The sequence below is a fragment of the Rhipicephalus sanguineus genome, chromosome 1 (assembly GCF_013339695.2).
Source record: "Rhipicephalus sanguineus isolate Rsan-2018 chromosome 1, BIME_Rsan_1.4, whole genome shotgun sequence".
NCBI classification, from domain to species: Eukaryota; Metazoa; Arthropoda; class Arachnida; order Ixodida; family Ixodidae; genus Rhipicephalus; species Rhipicephalus sanguineus.
In genome coordinates this window covers 68,599,217-68,617,472 of record NC_051176.1, presented here as the reverse complement: position 1 = coordinate 68,617,472, position 18,256 = coordinate 68,599,217, and the positions used below count along the sequence as shown (strand labels likewise).

The 18,256-nt window shown below is 45.3% G+C and overlaps 1 protein-coding gene across 1 annotated transcript; it reads right to left on the bottom strand.

The window, feature by feature from the left end:
• Positions 1-3,821: 3,821 nt before the first annotated feature.
• On the bottom strand, positions 3,822-9,238 carry LOC119395941 (hemicentin-1). Its single transcript, XM_037663002.2, has 3 exons — positions 8,932-9,238; positions 4,752-4,981; positions 3,822-3,836 (listed from the first exon to the last, which is right to left on the bottom strand). Exons 1-3 carry the CDS (start codon positions 9,236-9,238, stop codon positions 3,822-3,824), a joined length of 552 nt encoding a protein of 183 aa, XP_037518930.2.
• Between the last annotated feature and the right edge of the window lie 9,018 nt (positions 9,239-18,256).

The following is an 18,256-nucleotide window of genomic DNA, read 5'->3' as shown; positions in this document are numbered from 1 at the left end:
AAGAAACTATAGGAAAAAGTTCCGTTGACGGCAGTCGAAACCATGTCCTTTCGGTCCGCTACGATGGCAGGCGGGCGTTTAGCCTACTGAGCTACCGCTGAACACATCACGGAGGCTACATGAACGCGCGTTATATCTTCCACATTTTCCTCTCGCAGTGATTTGGATTGATGGATGGATACTATGAGGGTCCCCTTTATAACGGGGCGGTGACACCTGTGCCACCAGGCTCGAAAAAAAAAAACGCGCCGTTGCTACGACCGTCCCATTCGGCGCGTTTCCAATACAAGTTTAATTTCGGTGAACGCTTTAACACACGGTGAAGTGGCAGCTTTAGCTCAAGCATCACTCATAGCATCCATCCACATCGAAAAATAGCTCTCCGACGCTCGCCTGGCTGTCGCACCGCGTTTCCCCGCTCACCCTGTGAGGAGTAACGACCAGGCTAGAGGGAAGACACGACGCGCGTAGCGTTTCTCTTCGCATTTCACGACGTTTTGAAGGAGTGCATATCGAGTATCAGTGTTTATTATGTGCTTGTTGACGCCATCTTTGCGCGGGATTCACTATATGCGGTGTCGACGTATATGTTAAGAACTTCAGCTACCGCAAGGGTTAAATCATGATCATGGGCGTTAGTCGTCGGTACGGAGATGCGTACGTGAGTGAGATGCGTCCACATCAAGCGGTGCTATATCTGCCAAACAACAGTGGACATTGTACAAGCTCTCATATACTAATGCACTATAAACAATCAACTACTTCTGTGACGACACGTTTCACTTTCGTGTTATACCGATTCCTATGATGGAGGGATCAGCCATCATTTTTCTTCAGTCTACTGCACGCAGCTATACGTATACGATCGAGCTGTTGGTCCGCCTGCATGTGTAGCGCAGTCGTGGCCGAGTGGTTAAGGCGATGGTCTAGTAAACCATTTATTTATTTATTTATTTATTTATTTATTTATTTATTTATTTAAATACTCTCTCTGCGATTTTGCGGCGTTACAGAGAGGAATGGTGTTACAAGTTAGAACTGGCAGTCTTGAATGATGCATGATCAGCGTTGCTGGTGATGGGAAAGGAAGGTGGTTCCATTCGGATGAAGTCTTCGGCACGTAGGAGTGGAAGTACGTTGGTATGGCAGAATGGCACATGAACTTTGAAATTATGGTTGATGCAAGATGAAATGTAAGAATGTGGCGAGAACAGTGTGCGTTTTATTTCAGTATTCAGGAAAAAAATTTTGTGGAAGAGGCATAGGGAAGAGGCATTGGGTGTTTCCACGCAGAGGTTCGAATTCTGTCAACTGCGTGGATGTACCGTGTATTTTTTTAGCGTAGTTCACACATCTATGCGTGTATGATTGAGCTGTAGGTGCACCTGCATGTGTAGCATAGTCGTGCATATGTCATAAAATACAGGTGACTTTGCTGTGTTTTGTCCAGATAAAGAAACCGTCACTGGTGAAAGCGATACAGGATGTGGTCTCTTTTTGTCAGTTCACAGGCAGTACAGTAAGCGGGAGCAAATTCCTAGGCTTGTAGAACAGTTCTTTTCTAAGAGACCAGCCCGCAAAATTTTGGAAATATGAATTTTTTTCAACAGGCGAACAAAGCCGCTTGGTGTTGCCCCGCTTTGTTACATATATAGGAATGATTATTGGAATGAAATATGTAAATGTTCACGCGGTAAAACTCGAATTTTGGGTGGGATGGAACTTTCTTTGCTTACTCCTGCCTCTGCTTGTACTTGCGTCATTGTTTGCAAAGTGTGGTACGTTCGTCACTTTCTATTTACGTCAAGGGCAAGTTTGCAAGAAGTGCCCAGTGTTTTAGCAGTTTTTTTGTTTAGGGATCGGTGTAGGAGCGAACGAATCGGATAAACTTATTTCATTCTCCAAAAAGTGTCGGTATCGGTATGGCTTAGCCGTTTTTAAAACAGTGTCGATATTTATATTTTACGCAACCACTGTAACCCTTTCTTGAACATTTTTATGCAACTTTTACTCTGTAATGGAATTCTAGATTTTGTACCGCCAAGTAGATCTGTAAAATCTACCCTGGGTGAAAGTTCAAGGGAAGTTGTGATGACTTATGCAATATTAAAAGCGAGGTTTTGACAAAGTATTTACGTGGCATTGCAATATTTACGTGGCATTGCGTTGCCCAAGCTCATCTACAGGACTATATATCGTACTGGTGTTGAAATAGATGTATTGGAAAGGGTAAAAACTATGACCGTTCGTGCATACGCAGACTTCTTTCAGCTACACAGTGAGACATTGCTCGTGAAACCATGGCTACTAGAAAAGGGTTTGTGCGTTCCGTGGTCGATAGATTGTCTTATCTACGAAAACCAGACTCTATAAACCACATTTTCCTTGACTGTTCGGGTGTGGTCTTTCTTAGAGACACATTGCAGCGCGCCTTGAAAGAACAAATTATCACGCCATACAGTATCCGATTTTTGGCTGTCGAAAACAAGAATGACATGCCTTACGACATTTCTATGTGCTGGATCTTCACGGCGTATGGCTAATAATAATTGGTGTACGCCATGCTTATAAAAATAACCGATCTGCGCAGGAATACTTCATAGAAAACGTTATACCGGGTGTTACAAGAAATGTGTCCAAAATTCTCATAAATTAGGGAACTACGATATTTGTTCGATGCCTTCACAATTACTTCTTTAACGCGCATTTAAATCAACGTAAACGGGCTCCTATAGCATGTTCGCCTCCAATCATTATATACATAAGCGATGTGTGTAATTCTATGAGAGACCCGAATGAATTCTGTTGTGACATAACTTGGTTAAGTTAAAACGCTTTTAGGCCAAGGGAGCAGCAGCGAGACGTGTTTCAAGCGTTGTTCGGAAGCGTTTGTAAATTTTGTTGGTGTGCAGCGGTAGCAGCAAAGAAAAGAAACTTCAATAGTTCAGTTGATCGAGAGCTGAACAGTAGAGATACTATTATGGCGATGGTAATCTATGAGAACTAGTTCGAACTTGGCTCGCCACCACATTTTTTCGTCCTGCAATAGCCATATTCCCCTCAGCGTTATTCGTTTCCCGTTCCTTGTTTAGGTTTTCGAGTAGGCTAGAACTTCTACAAGCAATTCTTGGCGTTGTATTGTTTATGCACGTGATAATTAGGGCTCTGAAGGCGAGCGCGCGATGTCGCCTTGCTCGTGACATTTATGACTCAGGAATTTCACTTCTGGCCACCGCAGTGTTCGAACGTGGGCATCGTGCGCTTCTCTGGGGCATATAGTATAGTGGCCCAGACGGGTCATGGGTCACGGAAACAAGATTTTTGCCAAAGAAAAACGGGACAACGGAGTCGCTTGGTGACAGTTGCCTATTGGCGCGTGTTATGAATACCGTTTTCTACACTGACATGTCAAGACGTTCGCGACACGATGGTTCATAGGGAAATGCTACCAGAGGTTGGGCAGTGACCTTCGACGTTAGGGCAGTGACCTTGAATAATCGGCTTTTGCACAGCGCGCATCCGAGTGTAACCATGTTGCTGGTTGTGTCAGGGATAAGCGCGGGTGCGTTTACAATATCGTCAAATGAGCCATGCTCAGTGTTACTGTCACAAACCACAGTGTTGCCAGCGCAGGCTAAGTAGGGAATCTGCTCGGAAATATGCCTGAGGGGCAGGGCCTGTAAGAAGTAGTCTCCCGGATAGAGTGGCACCATAGATAAAAGATAGGGCAGCAGTTGCAGTAATAGACAACTGCATAGCAAAAAGCCCAAACAGTGTGAGACCTGCAGAAGGTAGCAGCCCAGAAAAGAAACTTCAATAGTTCAGTTCATCGAGAGCTGAACAGTAGAGATAATATTATGGCGATGGTAATCCATAGGAACTGGTTCAAATTTGGCGGGATAGTTGACGTAGATTCATTACGAAAACTTGGCAGCGCAAGCAAACAGAATAGAAAAATATACTAATAATTGTTGAGGTTGAATGTCCCAAAACCATGATATGATTATGAGGGACGCCGTAATGGAGGGCTCCGGATATTTCGACCACCTGAAGTTCTTTAACGTGCACCTAAACTAAGTACAGGGGCATCAAGCACTTTCGCCTCCACCGAAAATATGGCCGCAGCGGCCGGGATTCCATCCCATGAACTTCGGGTAATCGGTCGAGAACCATGACTACTAGACCACCGTGCGGATGAGACAGAGAGAGAGTAGAGCACAAACAAGTGCTTGTGTGTGTCTTGCTCTTTCTGTGTCTCGCGTTTGCGCTGCCAAATTTCAGTGGAGACCAGCTGGGCAGGTATTTTTAGCGGCACAAATTTCCGCTGGCAATACGTCTTCGTGCCTTTCGCGCTTTGTCGGTGGACAGCACATCATTTCGACAACATTATCAATGATATCAGGTGGCCGTGAGCGTTGTGTAAGACTAGCATATCGTCGACTATAACGTTTCCCTACAAAATACCGGTCCAGATCATCTCGCTTGGATTATGTAGATTACACATCACTCGTTATCCATACATTGCTTCAATGGTTTGCCTACGATATCACCAGAACAGACAGGACGAGAGTGAGTGGCCGATCTTGCCGACAAAAAAAAAAAATCCTACACAACACTGGCCAGGCTGCCTTGATTTAATGGCCGGCGGCAAACACGACGTAATCGTACTAGTGAGCACTGTGCATAATCGTGGTTTCAGCGCTCCAGCGAAGTGTTATAACTGATGGATAGGACCAGTGTGTTTTGCTTGCCTGCGCCTCCTTTCTCTGCACAAGGGATAGTACGGCATCCAGCAGATGGTAGTCCTTGGCACGAGCGTCTGTGAAGAGGTAGACGTGAGCGCCACGAAGGGAGAGTCGCAGCGCCTCGCGCAGTGCGGTGAGTGCCATTTCGGGGCAGTCGCCGCCTCCGCGCAGCGTCAGGGCACGCAGACGCTGCTCGAAGTGGGCCGGCTCGCGGGTCACCAGCGTCGGACCAACGACTGCGAAACAACAGTGGTGTGCAACAACAGTGGTGTGCTTTTTCAGGGGCGAAATATTCGATGAGTACAACTCTCACCCTTATAAAGTATATGCATACTTCGCAAAAAGGGCATACTACATATTCATACATTGAAAAGCGGAGCCAGTATCTTCATAAGAAATATAACAAAAACAAAGCTCAGCGCTGGAATTGTTTATAACAGCCTATGCTAGATATTCCTGTTGTACGACATATTATCAGTAACCAGAAAGTTCGCAAATTTCGAACTTGCCCTGCCGATGCCCATTTCTTCGAATTTCGACTAATATGTCCAACTAGCCTAACTCGCGATTCTGCTTAAGATGTCCTTAACACACGCTTGTTCCCTGACCCACTCTGCTCTATTCTTGTCTCTTAAGGTTACAGCTATCACTTTCTTTTCCAAAGCTGACTGTGTCGTCCTCAGCTTAAGTTGAACCCATTTCGTAAGCCTCCAGGTTTATGCCCCATAGGTAAGTACCGGTAAGATGTAGCTGTTATATACCTTCCTCTTAAGTGATAGTGGTAAACTAGCATTCATAATTTGAGAGTGCTTGCCGAATGTGCTCCATCCCATCTTTATTCTTCTAGTTACTTCAGTCTCATGGATGGTATTCCTTTATAAATTCTCTTGCCTCGATACCTATCGCAAAGCCCTGTTCTCTACCGAGATTGTTAAAAAGTACTTTCGTTTTCTGCGTATTAATGTTCACGCCTACCGTTCTGCCTTCCCTGTCCGATTCGGTAATCATATTTTGATTTTGCGTTGCAATTCGTCCCCTGAGTAACTCAGCAAGGCAATGTCATCAGTGATCTCCTAAGGTAACTACTATGGTCTACATTGGCTGTATATATATATATATATATATATATATATATATATATATATATATATATATATATATATATATATATATATATATATATATATATATATATATATATATATATGCAGCCAAACCCGCCTATCTCGAACTTCGAACTATTTTCGAACACGACAATGCTTTAATGTCAATACATAGGAAAATTTGCGGCTACATGGAACAAAAAAATCAGATTTTCACCGCAAGGGCGAAGTAATGAATTCCATAGCAACAAATTGTAGTATTTTACGAAGTAAGGCTGGCAGCTAACCCTTGTGGTCGATATCGCCTAACTCTACAAAACCCTGGTGTCAGAGAATACGGTCGCTCCAGGAAGCGATGCCCTTTTCGCACAATCTCTTCGCGTTGAGAGCGCAGCACGTAGAGGGGTATACGAGCTGATGCCTGCCGAGATAGCGCGCGCGCCAGTGATCACGATCGTGCCCTTAGAATTGAAGTTGACAGTTGCTGCTCGAGCGAGACCCTCCCCCCTCTCCGCGTCCCTTCATGCTCGTTAACGACGGGCGGGACGTTTCCTCTCTGCTTGAGCATTCGACGGCAAGTCTAACACGCGAGGGGATGTTATCGCATGCGCCCTCCGAGCGACGGAGATGGGCCGCTTCGTTTTATCTCTGCTTCAGCCGCGTTCATCGCCCCCGCTAGCGCGCGTTTACCCGCGGGTAAAACCTACTATGCGCGGGGAGATGTTATCAATTTAGACTTTATATGGAACATGACGGCGACGCCGATGGCAAAAACCCGCGGAGAATGAATTGCTATCGCAATAAAATAGCCGGAACACTCGATATATCCAACATCGGGCAGTGGAAAGGCCCCAAGAAGTTGGCTTTCCTTCACAAGAAGTTGGCTTTTTTAGAAGCGAAGCATCTCTTGCTCGGGGCTTTGTCCCGCGGCTTTGGACTGGTAGTCCGCACTCACACTGCGCATGCGCAACTCTCCTCCTTCCCTCTCTCCAACAGCTGCGCGTTACTCTCTCCACTTCTCTACCAGCACCTGCTTGCGCTTCTCCTGCGTTCTCGCTTCTGCTTTCGAGGCGCATGCGCTACTCTCCTCCTCCTCTCCTTCAAGTGGTAGAGCGCTGCGCGCGTTCAGTCCAGCGCTTGCTTCTGTTGACTCCTCTGAAATGCGGGTTCGACATGCCGAAATTCTCTACGCGCAGCGCCGCGATGAGCGACAGCTCATGCGCGTCCCCTCCCCCTCTCTCTCCTCTCCTACGCTGCCCCTCTCTCGCGCGCCTGTCGACCGCGTTCCCCGCTCGCCCTGTGAAAATTAACGGCCAGGCTAGAGGGAAGACACGATGCGCGTAGTGTTCCTCTTCGCGTTCTACGACGCGAGGTCGGTAGCATGCCCGAGGTCGGTAGCATGCCCAACGAACGCCAACGGAAGCTTCGTATCGCCCCATGGTCCCCTTTAGCGTGAGATGGTGTAATTTTTTTGTCAAGGAAGGGGACTTTGACGCATGCATTTGGGAGAGCGAACAGTGTGGTTAGGAGGGCGCCGCGCAGAGCAAGTTCAAACTACCGCTTGCCATTGCGTGCTTTTTCGGATGATTGCTCGCCGTCACACCCGTTGGCCCGTCGAAGGAATCGCTGTTCACTTTTCTGTTCACTTTGTTAACGCAATGGCTGCCGTGAAACGGAAGAACCTGGCCGTTCTCCGCACGGCTGGGAATAATCGACAGACGAGCGTAGAGAAATGAAGACTGACGTTGCCGCTGCGTACAGCATCCCAAGAAGCATGCTGAGCATGACAGTGAAAAACATGGCCAACTATTAGGGCCAAGGCGTACTTAGGCTTCCGGCGCCCGACGTGTACTCACAGCTGTGTATGAAGACGTTGAGGCGCTGTTAACATCGATGCTGTATTTTTGCCCGTGTAACCCGCCCCTGCACAAAACTCGCACGTCCCAACTACAAACCACAGACAAAGAAAAAAAACGTGCCTATTGCCGTGCAGCCGCTTTCCTCAAATTATCGTGAAGAAATGCCATGAAGGCAACTCACGCACCGAAATACGCATTGAAAATACTGTAAATTCTTTACAAGTTTTATATCGAACTAATGCCAGTGTTCCAGTGTGCCAGTGATATATATATATATATATATATATATATATATATATATATATATATATATATATATATATATATATATATAATATGTATATGTGCGTGCGGCAGTGAGTTCGCTATCCAGTGTATGTTATGGAGAGTTCCTGACGAACGCAGCCACTTTCCAGGCTGCGCTTTGTCAGACGCTTGCACCTGTACAGTGCGCTTAGCATGCAGAATATAGCGTGGCATATAATAAATAGTGGAAAAATTACAAGGTGACCCGTGCGGCAAAATGGTTAGGATTGTTGCAAGAAGTGTGCCGGGCAAGCGGTGCGTTGGCAATGCCTTAGACGTATTCTAGATATATTCTAGTTGTTAAGAGACCACCACAGAATTTCTGAAGGCTGACAGACCTCCCTCACACTGCTTCGTTGTTTTCAATGTACAAGCTTCGGGGACTACCATTCACATGCGGAGAATTGTTTGGGGTGCTCCATTCAAATAGTTACACGTTGTCTTCTCGTTTTTATTTTTTATATGCTAGTAGCCTCGCTAACTGAAGTAACACACTTGTGAGTGGTATGCTGCCTACAAGTCGTGTCGCTGAAGACTGTTTATTACCTATCGACGCAGAAATCAGTTTCTTTTATATCATTTGCTCTTCAGGAATGGGACTGTTGTTTGATATTTCATATATGATCTCGCAATGGCAAGTGACTAGACTCTCATGATTACAAAAATATATTTGTTAAGGCAACTATGGCATTATAGGTTCTGGCTTCATGTGAAGACGCAGAATGGGATTAACAACTCGTTTCATTCAACGTTGTAAATCGGGCTGTGATTCGCCTGGTACTATTAATTTCGTTACACGTGCGTTGACTGCCTAGTGGCGGCTGCAGGCCCGAATATCGTCATTCTTGGAGCTTAGCATTTTCTGTGTAGAAATCATGCTTCCACAGCAGAAACACGGAATATAGTGCGGATGCTTACCGGGATCGTGGAAAGGAACCAGCACGTAGTTGTGGAAGAGTGCGTCGCCCTGTGAAAGCGTCGCGTTCAGTATCTTCTGCAGACCGTCGGCCACTTGCTGGATGTGCCGGTGCATCGAACCGCTAACGTCCAGGACGAAGGCGAGAGACGTCGCTCCGTCCGGTATGGCAGCGCTGGAACTTGCCCCGGAGCCGTTGTCGGACCAGCCGTTGTCTTCACTGCCAGCCATCTCACGGCCCGTGACTCCCCTTGGAAAGCAGAACAGGTAGGCCAGGCACAAGACGTACAAGGCACCATGATGTGGCATAATGCACTGTGTTTGCTGCATTGCCTTGCGAAGTTGATGGCAGATTGGAAGCCGACGTACAATATTGATGTCACGTAATATCGAGGTACTACCTGAAAGAAGTAAAGAGCATCGACGTCGTTTGGCAGGTGCTCCCTCTCAAATCAAAGACAATGTGTTTCTGGAATCTCAGCGCTCAAGATCTGGGACGACCACTGACACTTGTGGTACGCTCGTTGACAATATATTGACTTGTGACTGTTACTGACGCTATACATATCCTTATATTTCTCCTTAACGCTATTGTGCTGCGGTTCTTAAAACCAACGCCAAACGCGGAACAATCTGCGCGCCGAAGACTGTCTGAACGAAGGCGCGAGCGTGACGGGACAGCCCGCCGCAAGTTGCGTTGGCGTGCGCTTGTAGAGCGTTTGTGCAATATCCGAAGCCTGTTCTCCTCATTCCTATGCTCCATACTCTCTTGAAGGTGAGTATGAGCAAGTCCTAGAGCAAGTTCCAGAACAAGTCTCAGTAAGCGCCACCAACCTGGCCGCCGAGAGGACACGTGACCCCAATAGCGGACCTACCCCCCCTGCCATGCTTTCTATTTATACGCATTAGTTCGGTGATAAAAAGGAGACATATTCAGCTGATGACGATGTATGGAGGATGTTGGTTTAGCGGGTGTGATGTAGTTGCTTAGTAAAGGAAATCGTGGAAAGTGCATCAGAGCATAGGAAAACTTCAAAGATTCGACGTGACGACGAGAAGAGAAGCTAGTAAGCTGATAAGATGGGAACTAGATAAAAAAATACGTGTCATAGCGACAATATATGAAGCGTATAGCTTTCTTCTGCAAATATTCAGTTTTGGTGATGTCAGATATTTTGTCAGGGTTCCATTGACACAGCCATACTAGAATACTAGACGGATCGAAGTTTTATAAGGGAGGCGTCTTGTGTTACTTTGGACCGAACGTTGTGTACGTTGCAGGTGCCCTAGCCTTCTAAGCGCATGGTTGCACATGAGTTCAATGTGACATGACCAAGACAGGTCTAGTGAGTACGAGACCTAGATATTCGTATTAAGACACATTTTCAAGAGGTGAACTATTACACGAATAGGTAAAAGAAGGGAGAGAACGCTTGGAAAATGACATGGAAACAGTTTTTCGGAAGTTATTTTGTACCTGCCAAGTATCACACCATGTTTGATTGATGCAAGTCAATCATTAAAAATGATGCGATCATTTGGAGCTTTAATCGTATGGTACAAAACACAATCGTCAGCGTACATGATGATTTTAACGGGTATGTTAAGAGGTAGATCATTTTTGTAAATTAGAAAAAGGAGTGGATCTAATATTGAGGCCTGAGGCACGCCAGACATTAAAGCGGAAACAGTTGATTCAAAGGACTGAAAGTGTACGTACTGAGACCGATTCGCGAGGAAAGAATAAATCCAGTTGATTAATGCCTGGTTGTGAAGGATGACACTCCGCTTTTTCAATAGTTTAGAGTGTGACAGACAAGCTTTTGGAGATTCAATGAAGATTGCCTACATCGATAGCCTTCATGATATCATGAGTGAATTCACCATATGCAGCTTTTCTGGACACCAGCGGCCTAGTTCGCGTGAACGACACCATGTGGCGTATCGACCTTAAAGAATTCAAAAGTCCCGCCATGACGTATGCAGTGACGCGGCACTAAATAAAAGAGAATCAAAAGAAACAGTACACACGCCCCGAGACTGTCGCTTCACCTCAGTGCGCAGAAAAGAGAGCGCTGTGTGTCGGCGTTATCTCGACGGCGACGACTGGCAATGAATCGGCAGTTTTTCTAGACGTGCCACGCCAAATGTCTAGCCGTTATAGACGCGCCCGCGATGCATCAAGAGAATCGTGCTTTTATTTGTTTGTTTAGTTCCTTGCGCTGCCGTACTGGTGGGATATTGAAGCAGCATGCTGCTTTCCGAGATTCTTTTTTCAGCTAGCGGGAACCATTATGTTTGGGTACGAGCAGGATATTGTGGTTGCATAATAACCAAATTTCCTTTGGTGTAACACTTGGGTGATGCTTGTTTGCTCCTTGCGTTACCTCAAATTAGAACTGGATAAGTTTGAGATTGCTAGGAATGAGAGTAAAAAAAAAGGAAGTTAAAGATTGTTTTTATTTGTTTTCATTTAGTTCTTCTTGAAATGTGGCTGCCACCGCAAGCTTGGCGCCGTCAAAGCGGGTGTGCAAAAATGATACAGTCGTTGAAAGATGATCTTGTACACCGGAAAATGTGAACAAGCTTGGTTAGTTTTTTTGTTAGGAATGAACGTATAGTAGAACATATACGACTGACGTGTTGTGTAATAATCTCTAGATCAGCCGTCTATCCCGCTAAAAAAAGGCACTTATCTATCATAATTGCATTTCCTCTTTCTCTGTCTTTTCTTTCCACTTTTTTTCTCACGGTCGACTGACTCATATGCTCGAGGTGATTACCTTGAATGCTGTTGGCGCAGATACACCAATAGGTTACTCTAATGGGCTGGAAGTTCTCCTGAAGCTCTCGTTTCATGTTCTGTAGGCGCAGTCTCTTTCAACTTTGCACTACAGCAAGCACAAAGTCGATCATGAATCACCTACTGGCCCAATCGTCCACTTTGATCAGCACAAAGAAATTCAGAAGAGCGAATTTTGGCGTTTTTGCGCTGACAACGATTGTTAATGCAATATAATATAGTAACTGTTCCTACAATCTCTCGAAATCACTTCTTTATTCTGTATCACTCCTGATGTAGAATACAAAATGCATTTGACTTGCTCAACAACGGGTCACAAGACACATCAGGGAAAAGCGAACCCTTTAATTCCTCCTTCTTTCGTTCACCCAGCATATGAAAATTTCTTCAGCTGTGAGTGGAGCTCCTTCTGTTGCCACGAAGATGTGCAGCCGTTCCAAAGGAAATCTTAAGCCTTTCTTTTCAGGAGGTTCCCTTAAGAGAACAATGGTGTTTATGCGCACAGGAATTTTGATTAGTAGTTTTTCGCTCGTAGCAATGACTGAAAAATACCAGTCTTCAACCAGATAAAGCCTAGCGAAATCTGCTTTTTCCCTTAATATGTACTGTTTTTCAAGCAGTAGTCTTCTTCCTCTGAAAGCCCAACGGGAAATGACCCATGTCGAATAGAATGATTACAGCTTCGCTCCAGGGTCTTCAAAACCGGAGCTTTTTTTTTTGTACTTCATGCTGCAAAATATCAGCCGCGTATTGAATCCTGGAATCTTCTGGCTTGATAGGAATGTCAAAGCTGCGAAGACATTCCTGGTTGGGATTCCTTTTTGGCTCAAACGTGTAGGCCCACCTTGAAAGTCCCTTCCACTGTATTGGGTAGTTTTGTCTCTATTGTAGATAAGGAAATCACAGTAAAATAGATAGTAAGAAATATATAATTCAATATTAAATTTTACTGCAACATAAAAGTTGCAGTAGAAATACGCGCGAAAGCGACTAAGAAAAATTAATATTTCAGAAGACACGATAACTGGCATGTAGCCTCGACTGTAATAATAGGGATATCTGCACACAGGTGTGAAGTCTGGTTAATGCGCATCAATAGCACAGTGCTATCATAGATGCATGCGTTTTAGAAAACACCCTCTAGACATGGTATTCCCTCTCAGCTTTGTATGAGTGGAAATAGCTCAAAGAATTGAATTCCTGTCAATCTGATAACATGGTTTTTTTTTTTCTTAGATTAGGCCCTAAATCTGCCCTGAATGGTGGCTCTGCGCCATTTAGGGCAGATTTAGGGCCATTTAGGGCCCTAAATCTGCAGGGCCCTGCGCTGTGCCATTTAGGGCACAGCGCAGGGCCCTGCAGATTTGGGGCCCTAAATGGCCCTAAATCTGCCCTAAATGGCGCAGAGCCACCATTTAGGGCAGATTTTGTAGTGACGCGGAAATTACCTCCTTGATAGTGAGAAAGTTCAAATATGTATACACAATAACCTTCTCAATATTTACTTATGGACAAATATTTGGGATCCTGGAACATGAGGTGAGCATTAGTGAGGTCACGCCTTTTTAGAGTAAATACTTACTCCACCACTATATATATTCGCGATGTGCTTTCTTAAAGGGACTGACAACCGATCGAAATGTGTCACAAGACCCTGGCTGTGAATTGCAGTGACATAAACGAGCTTTTTTTTTCACCATATGATTAGGATTTGCATTGTTGAATTGCGCTTTGAAAGTCACAACGGCATGTCGCGTTGCCTGACGGGCAAGCCTTCATATTGCACGAATGAGATGTGCAGAATGCTGTACGCAGTCCGCTGCTATTTACTAAAGAAAAAAAATGCGTTTAAAATTAATCCGCACGTTATTAGGCATTCTCGATTTATTCTGTGCTTATAAAAGAGTAAAAGGAGTTGACGTTGAGAGGTGGCGTTGCCTTCGCGACTACTAGTGAACGCATGTCGAGCAACGGCGCATGCGCGCGGCGCTTTCTACATTGAATGAACTTCCATGTAGCACACATCAAAAACCGCAAAAAAGGCATTCCATACCGCTGGGGCTGTGGCATGGGCTTCGCAAGACACTGACCTACGTAGGCGGTGTCACGGCTGAAACGTTAGTAAAGGCATCTTTTCTTTTTTCTTTTTTCAGTGAGTACTACCCGCAAGGCATTCTCTACACACACACACACACACACACACATTATATATATATATATATATATATATATATATATATATATATATATATATATATATATATATATATATATATATATATATATAGTGCATTACCGACCACGTTAGTCATAAACCTGAGGCGAACAAGCAAGACGAGCTTGATCTGTTCATTAGTTTGATGAACCGTAATTAGGCTTGGCTCGGGAACACAATGCGGAGGGCAATCTAGTGAGCATCGAATACTTGGCTCATTGAATCGGTAAGCAGAACTTTAAAGCGAAAAGCGCTTGTTAGTTTTGAAGTCTTCTTCCTCGCTGTTTTCATTCACTCTGTTGTACTACATTGCTGCTAACATGGGTACCTGTTAAGGGAAAGTCATCAGTAAAGACAACATGCATGTGTCCATGCCTGGACTTCCCTCTTAGTTACTCCCTCTTATTACTCTTTCAACGGCGTGAAGTGGCGTTGCGGCAACAAAGGCAGTGTGTACTCAGCTAATATTCCCAATGAAATTACCTATGCTTTTCAGGAAAGCAGCGTACACTAAAGAACGTGTTGAAAAGGTGTCGTTTCGCCTCACAAAAACAGTCCTGATATCGTGCATGCCTCTCGACTGCATTATCGCCGCGCGCCCGGCACTTCCAGGTCACAAATGGCATGCACGTTATGAGCGTGAGACAGCATTCTTCATAGGAAAGTGGCGAGTGCCGAGAATTCAAAAAAGGAAACGCAAGCCAGCAGCAAAGCAGCCGGTTGAAGATCTCTCCGTCGTTGCTATGGCAACGGCGCGCGCGGCCGCGCTCGCTTCCGAGTCTGCTTGCCTACCGCCGTCTGTTCCGTGCACGCCGCTCCCCGCCGCCGACCTTCTCCAGTCAGCGAGCGGGGGGGGGGGGGGGGGGTGTTGGGTAAAGGGAGGGGGCACTTGCTGAAGGCCTTGACAGTTTGAGAGAAACACCTATTCTCATTATTCTTGTCAGTAAAACACCGCCTCCGTCAAACTTTTGGGAGGGAAGGCGGGCCCTTGGGACATACCCCCTAGCTACGGGCCTGGCCTCTGGACAACTAGGTGGCCCCGGTCGGTTGAGGTTAACTAAAATCTGGGTTCCTTTTCTTCGTTATTAAGTAATGGGTTGTGTGGTAATAAAAAATAAAACATTAGAAGTTTACTTGCTCCATTTCCAAAAGCGAAACCGAAACTGCAGCAAATATCTTGGTTGCAATGCTCCAGCGAAAAAAACAAGCAACTAAATCATCAACAGCGTTGTACTAGTAATAATAATTGCTGGAGTTCTACGTGCCCAAACAATAAAATGTTTATGAGGCATGCTGTAGAGGAGGGCTGCGGAAATTTCTACCACTTCAGATTCGTAACGTGCATCTAAAACCAAGTACACGAGCCTCTAGCATTTTCGCCTCGTTCAAAAATGCTGGAGCCGCCGTCAAACCTGTGCCCTTTGGGTCAGCAGCCGAGCACCGTAACCACTGTACCACCGCGGCAAACATGAGCAATTCTGAGAGAGACAAAAAAAAAAGAAAGAAAAAAACGCATCGGGATTCGAACCAAGGCCCCAGCGATTGCGCGCAAAGAGCCAGCACGGATGATCAACCCACTCAGCCACAGCGCGCGGCGGCTAGCCCGTGATAAGATAGCTATTAAAAAGATACTACGGTCAAACTCTCCTTTCAACGCTCCTTGCAAGTGTCCCCACCTTTCAAAGAGCAGGAACGGAATGCAAAAGTAAAAACAGCTGCTTTCTGTTTGCGAAAATGCGCTGTAGACCATAACTCGATGTTTCACAGCGCAAGGAACGAGGACGACATTGGAAAACACACACAGCGCTGAACTTAAAACTGACTATATTTTCAAACTTACAGCAATATATATGCGCTCTTCACCAGGAAAGAAAAAAGAATAGAGCAAATGAAGCATACAAAAAATTCCAGAAAAAAATCGTAGAAGCCCAAACAATTTTGAAACGTGATAAAAAGTGCACGAGTGCAGTTTCACTTGCTCTTTCGAGCAACGAAAGTGAATTTCTCGTAATCGTAAAATATATGTGATATCGATGATGGGTTGTTTTTTCCTGCGACTACAATTTTTTGTACACCAGGCCTGCAATTGTCGCGTGACCAAAATCACGTAACATCGCACATCTACTTATGTGACTACAATCACGTAACAACTAGCCACGTGACTAAAAATCACGTAAAATCAAGTAATTAGTCTCGCCACTAAAATCCCGTAACGTCACGTAACTATTGACGTGACGTGTTGGCGCCAAAAACTTCGGAACAACCGGGTGGCGCAGGGCAACCTCAGCGTCCGCACTAGATTCTAATAAAGATGTACTTTCTCTCTCACGTGACTAAAATCGTATCACGTAACTACTAGTGACGCGACATTTCCCCTTCAGTACCACGCAACAAGTGCGTAGTCTGGGGAACCGACCGAAACCTGAGAAGAATAGATTATCCAAGCCTAGCCATATCCTATAATACTATACTAGCAAAAACTTTGCACCTCTAGCAATAGCTTGGTATTACTAGCAAAACCTTAGAAGAAGCTAGGTCGAACGCTAGCTCCGCTTTCGGTTCGAGCCTTGCGCAACCAGTACATGCTGCGCACATTTTCATTTACAGATGTTTAAAATGGCATTTTATTGCGGTACGTTGAGGTGGGCTGCGAGTGCGTGCTAAAAGCTACTGAATCAGAGGATTTTCGTTTTGTAACTGGGAGCACCAGTCCCTGGACTTCCCGAAAGCTTTGATCCACACGTCATATCCCATGGACCTATCCGATGCAGCGCACGGTGCTTTGTGATGTTAAAGGAGAAGGCATGCTGCTTTTTTCTGTTCACGTAGGGCGATAGATATGACAAGAGATGAATAAAAATCCCAGTTTCACCGCAAGGACGATGCAATGAGTGCGATAGCAACAAATGAAGTAGAGCTGGCAGCTAACTCTTCTAGGTCCAGTCTCGCGTAACTCTACAAAATGGTGCTGTAAGAGAACACAGCCACTCCAGGTATAGAAAGGGGATTTCGCCAGGGCTGGGCAGAGATACTCGGAAAAGTATTGCGGAATACAGATATCGAAATACATGGTCCGGAAGCCTAAAATACAGATACTGAGATACATTTGTTTTTAGCGTAACGGGATATTTCGGAGATACTTTCGCAATATGACGAAAAAAGTATTCCGGAATACAGATACTGCAATACAGATACTAGAATACTCTTTTTTATTTCATAGATGCTCGTACTCCGCAAAGACATTTACAAGTGCAGCATAATGGTGTAAATAAAGTTGCAGTGCTTCGAAACTTTTAGTTTATTTGTTTATTACAGTACCCTCAGTGCTATTAAGACATCACAGAGGGGGGGGGGGGCACACAAAGTACATAATTAGTATTAATTACATAATTACACAGATCAATCGCAATAAAAAGTACACTATTCCACAGCAACAGTAACAAACATTGGGCAGCGAAATCGACATGCTTGCTGACAAATAAATCAGCTATGCTACAAATAGCATAGTTTAAGAAAATCACTCGAATCACTAATGAACACCAGTGAATTGAGAAAAAGTATACATTTACTTTGCACATAAGATCGGCTTTGCTGAGTAGGTTACTGTGTGAGCTTTTGAAGCAGGCTGTCTTCTAGACAGCGTCGATTCGGCCTCAGCACAAGACTCGCGAAAGAAAAAAAAGTCTATCTAGCGCTGCAGACGGCACAAATTTGCGTTATAGTGAATAAATATCGCCTTCGTAGCCGGATAGCCCTGGAGCGCGGCGACATCTCTTCTCGGGCCATCTAGATACCGAAACACTTCCTCCCTCATGTGGGTTGTTCTGACCGCTCAGAAGCCCAAGTCGTTCCCCACCTTCGGAATCCTCAGCCGTTTGGCCTGGTCGGTGCCGGGTCAGACGACTGAGGATTCCGCTGCCCATACAGGCCGGTCATAATTCCATACGCGCAATGAAGCCCAATATGTCGAAACTGCACAATCCAAAAATTGGCTTCCTAAAATCACGTTCTTTGAGGGTGAGAGGGGGTGTAAGCTCTCTCAAGTGGCTCCTGCAAGCTCTCTAAACAGACGTGGAATCACGGACAGCTGCTGAGAGCAGCCCATCAGAAACTACAGCAAGCACTCGTCGCCTGGGACGAAAGGATCACTCTTGAATAAAGGCGTCACCACCACCGACGCTACCAGCACCCATTTCAGCAAGCCGCAACAGGCGAAGTGGCCTCCGGCGGTGGGGGAGCCTGGTACCACAAAAGACTGTTTCACGCTTGTGATCAATTAGGAACGCACCCTGACACGCCGGAGAAGTGG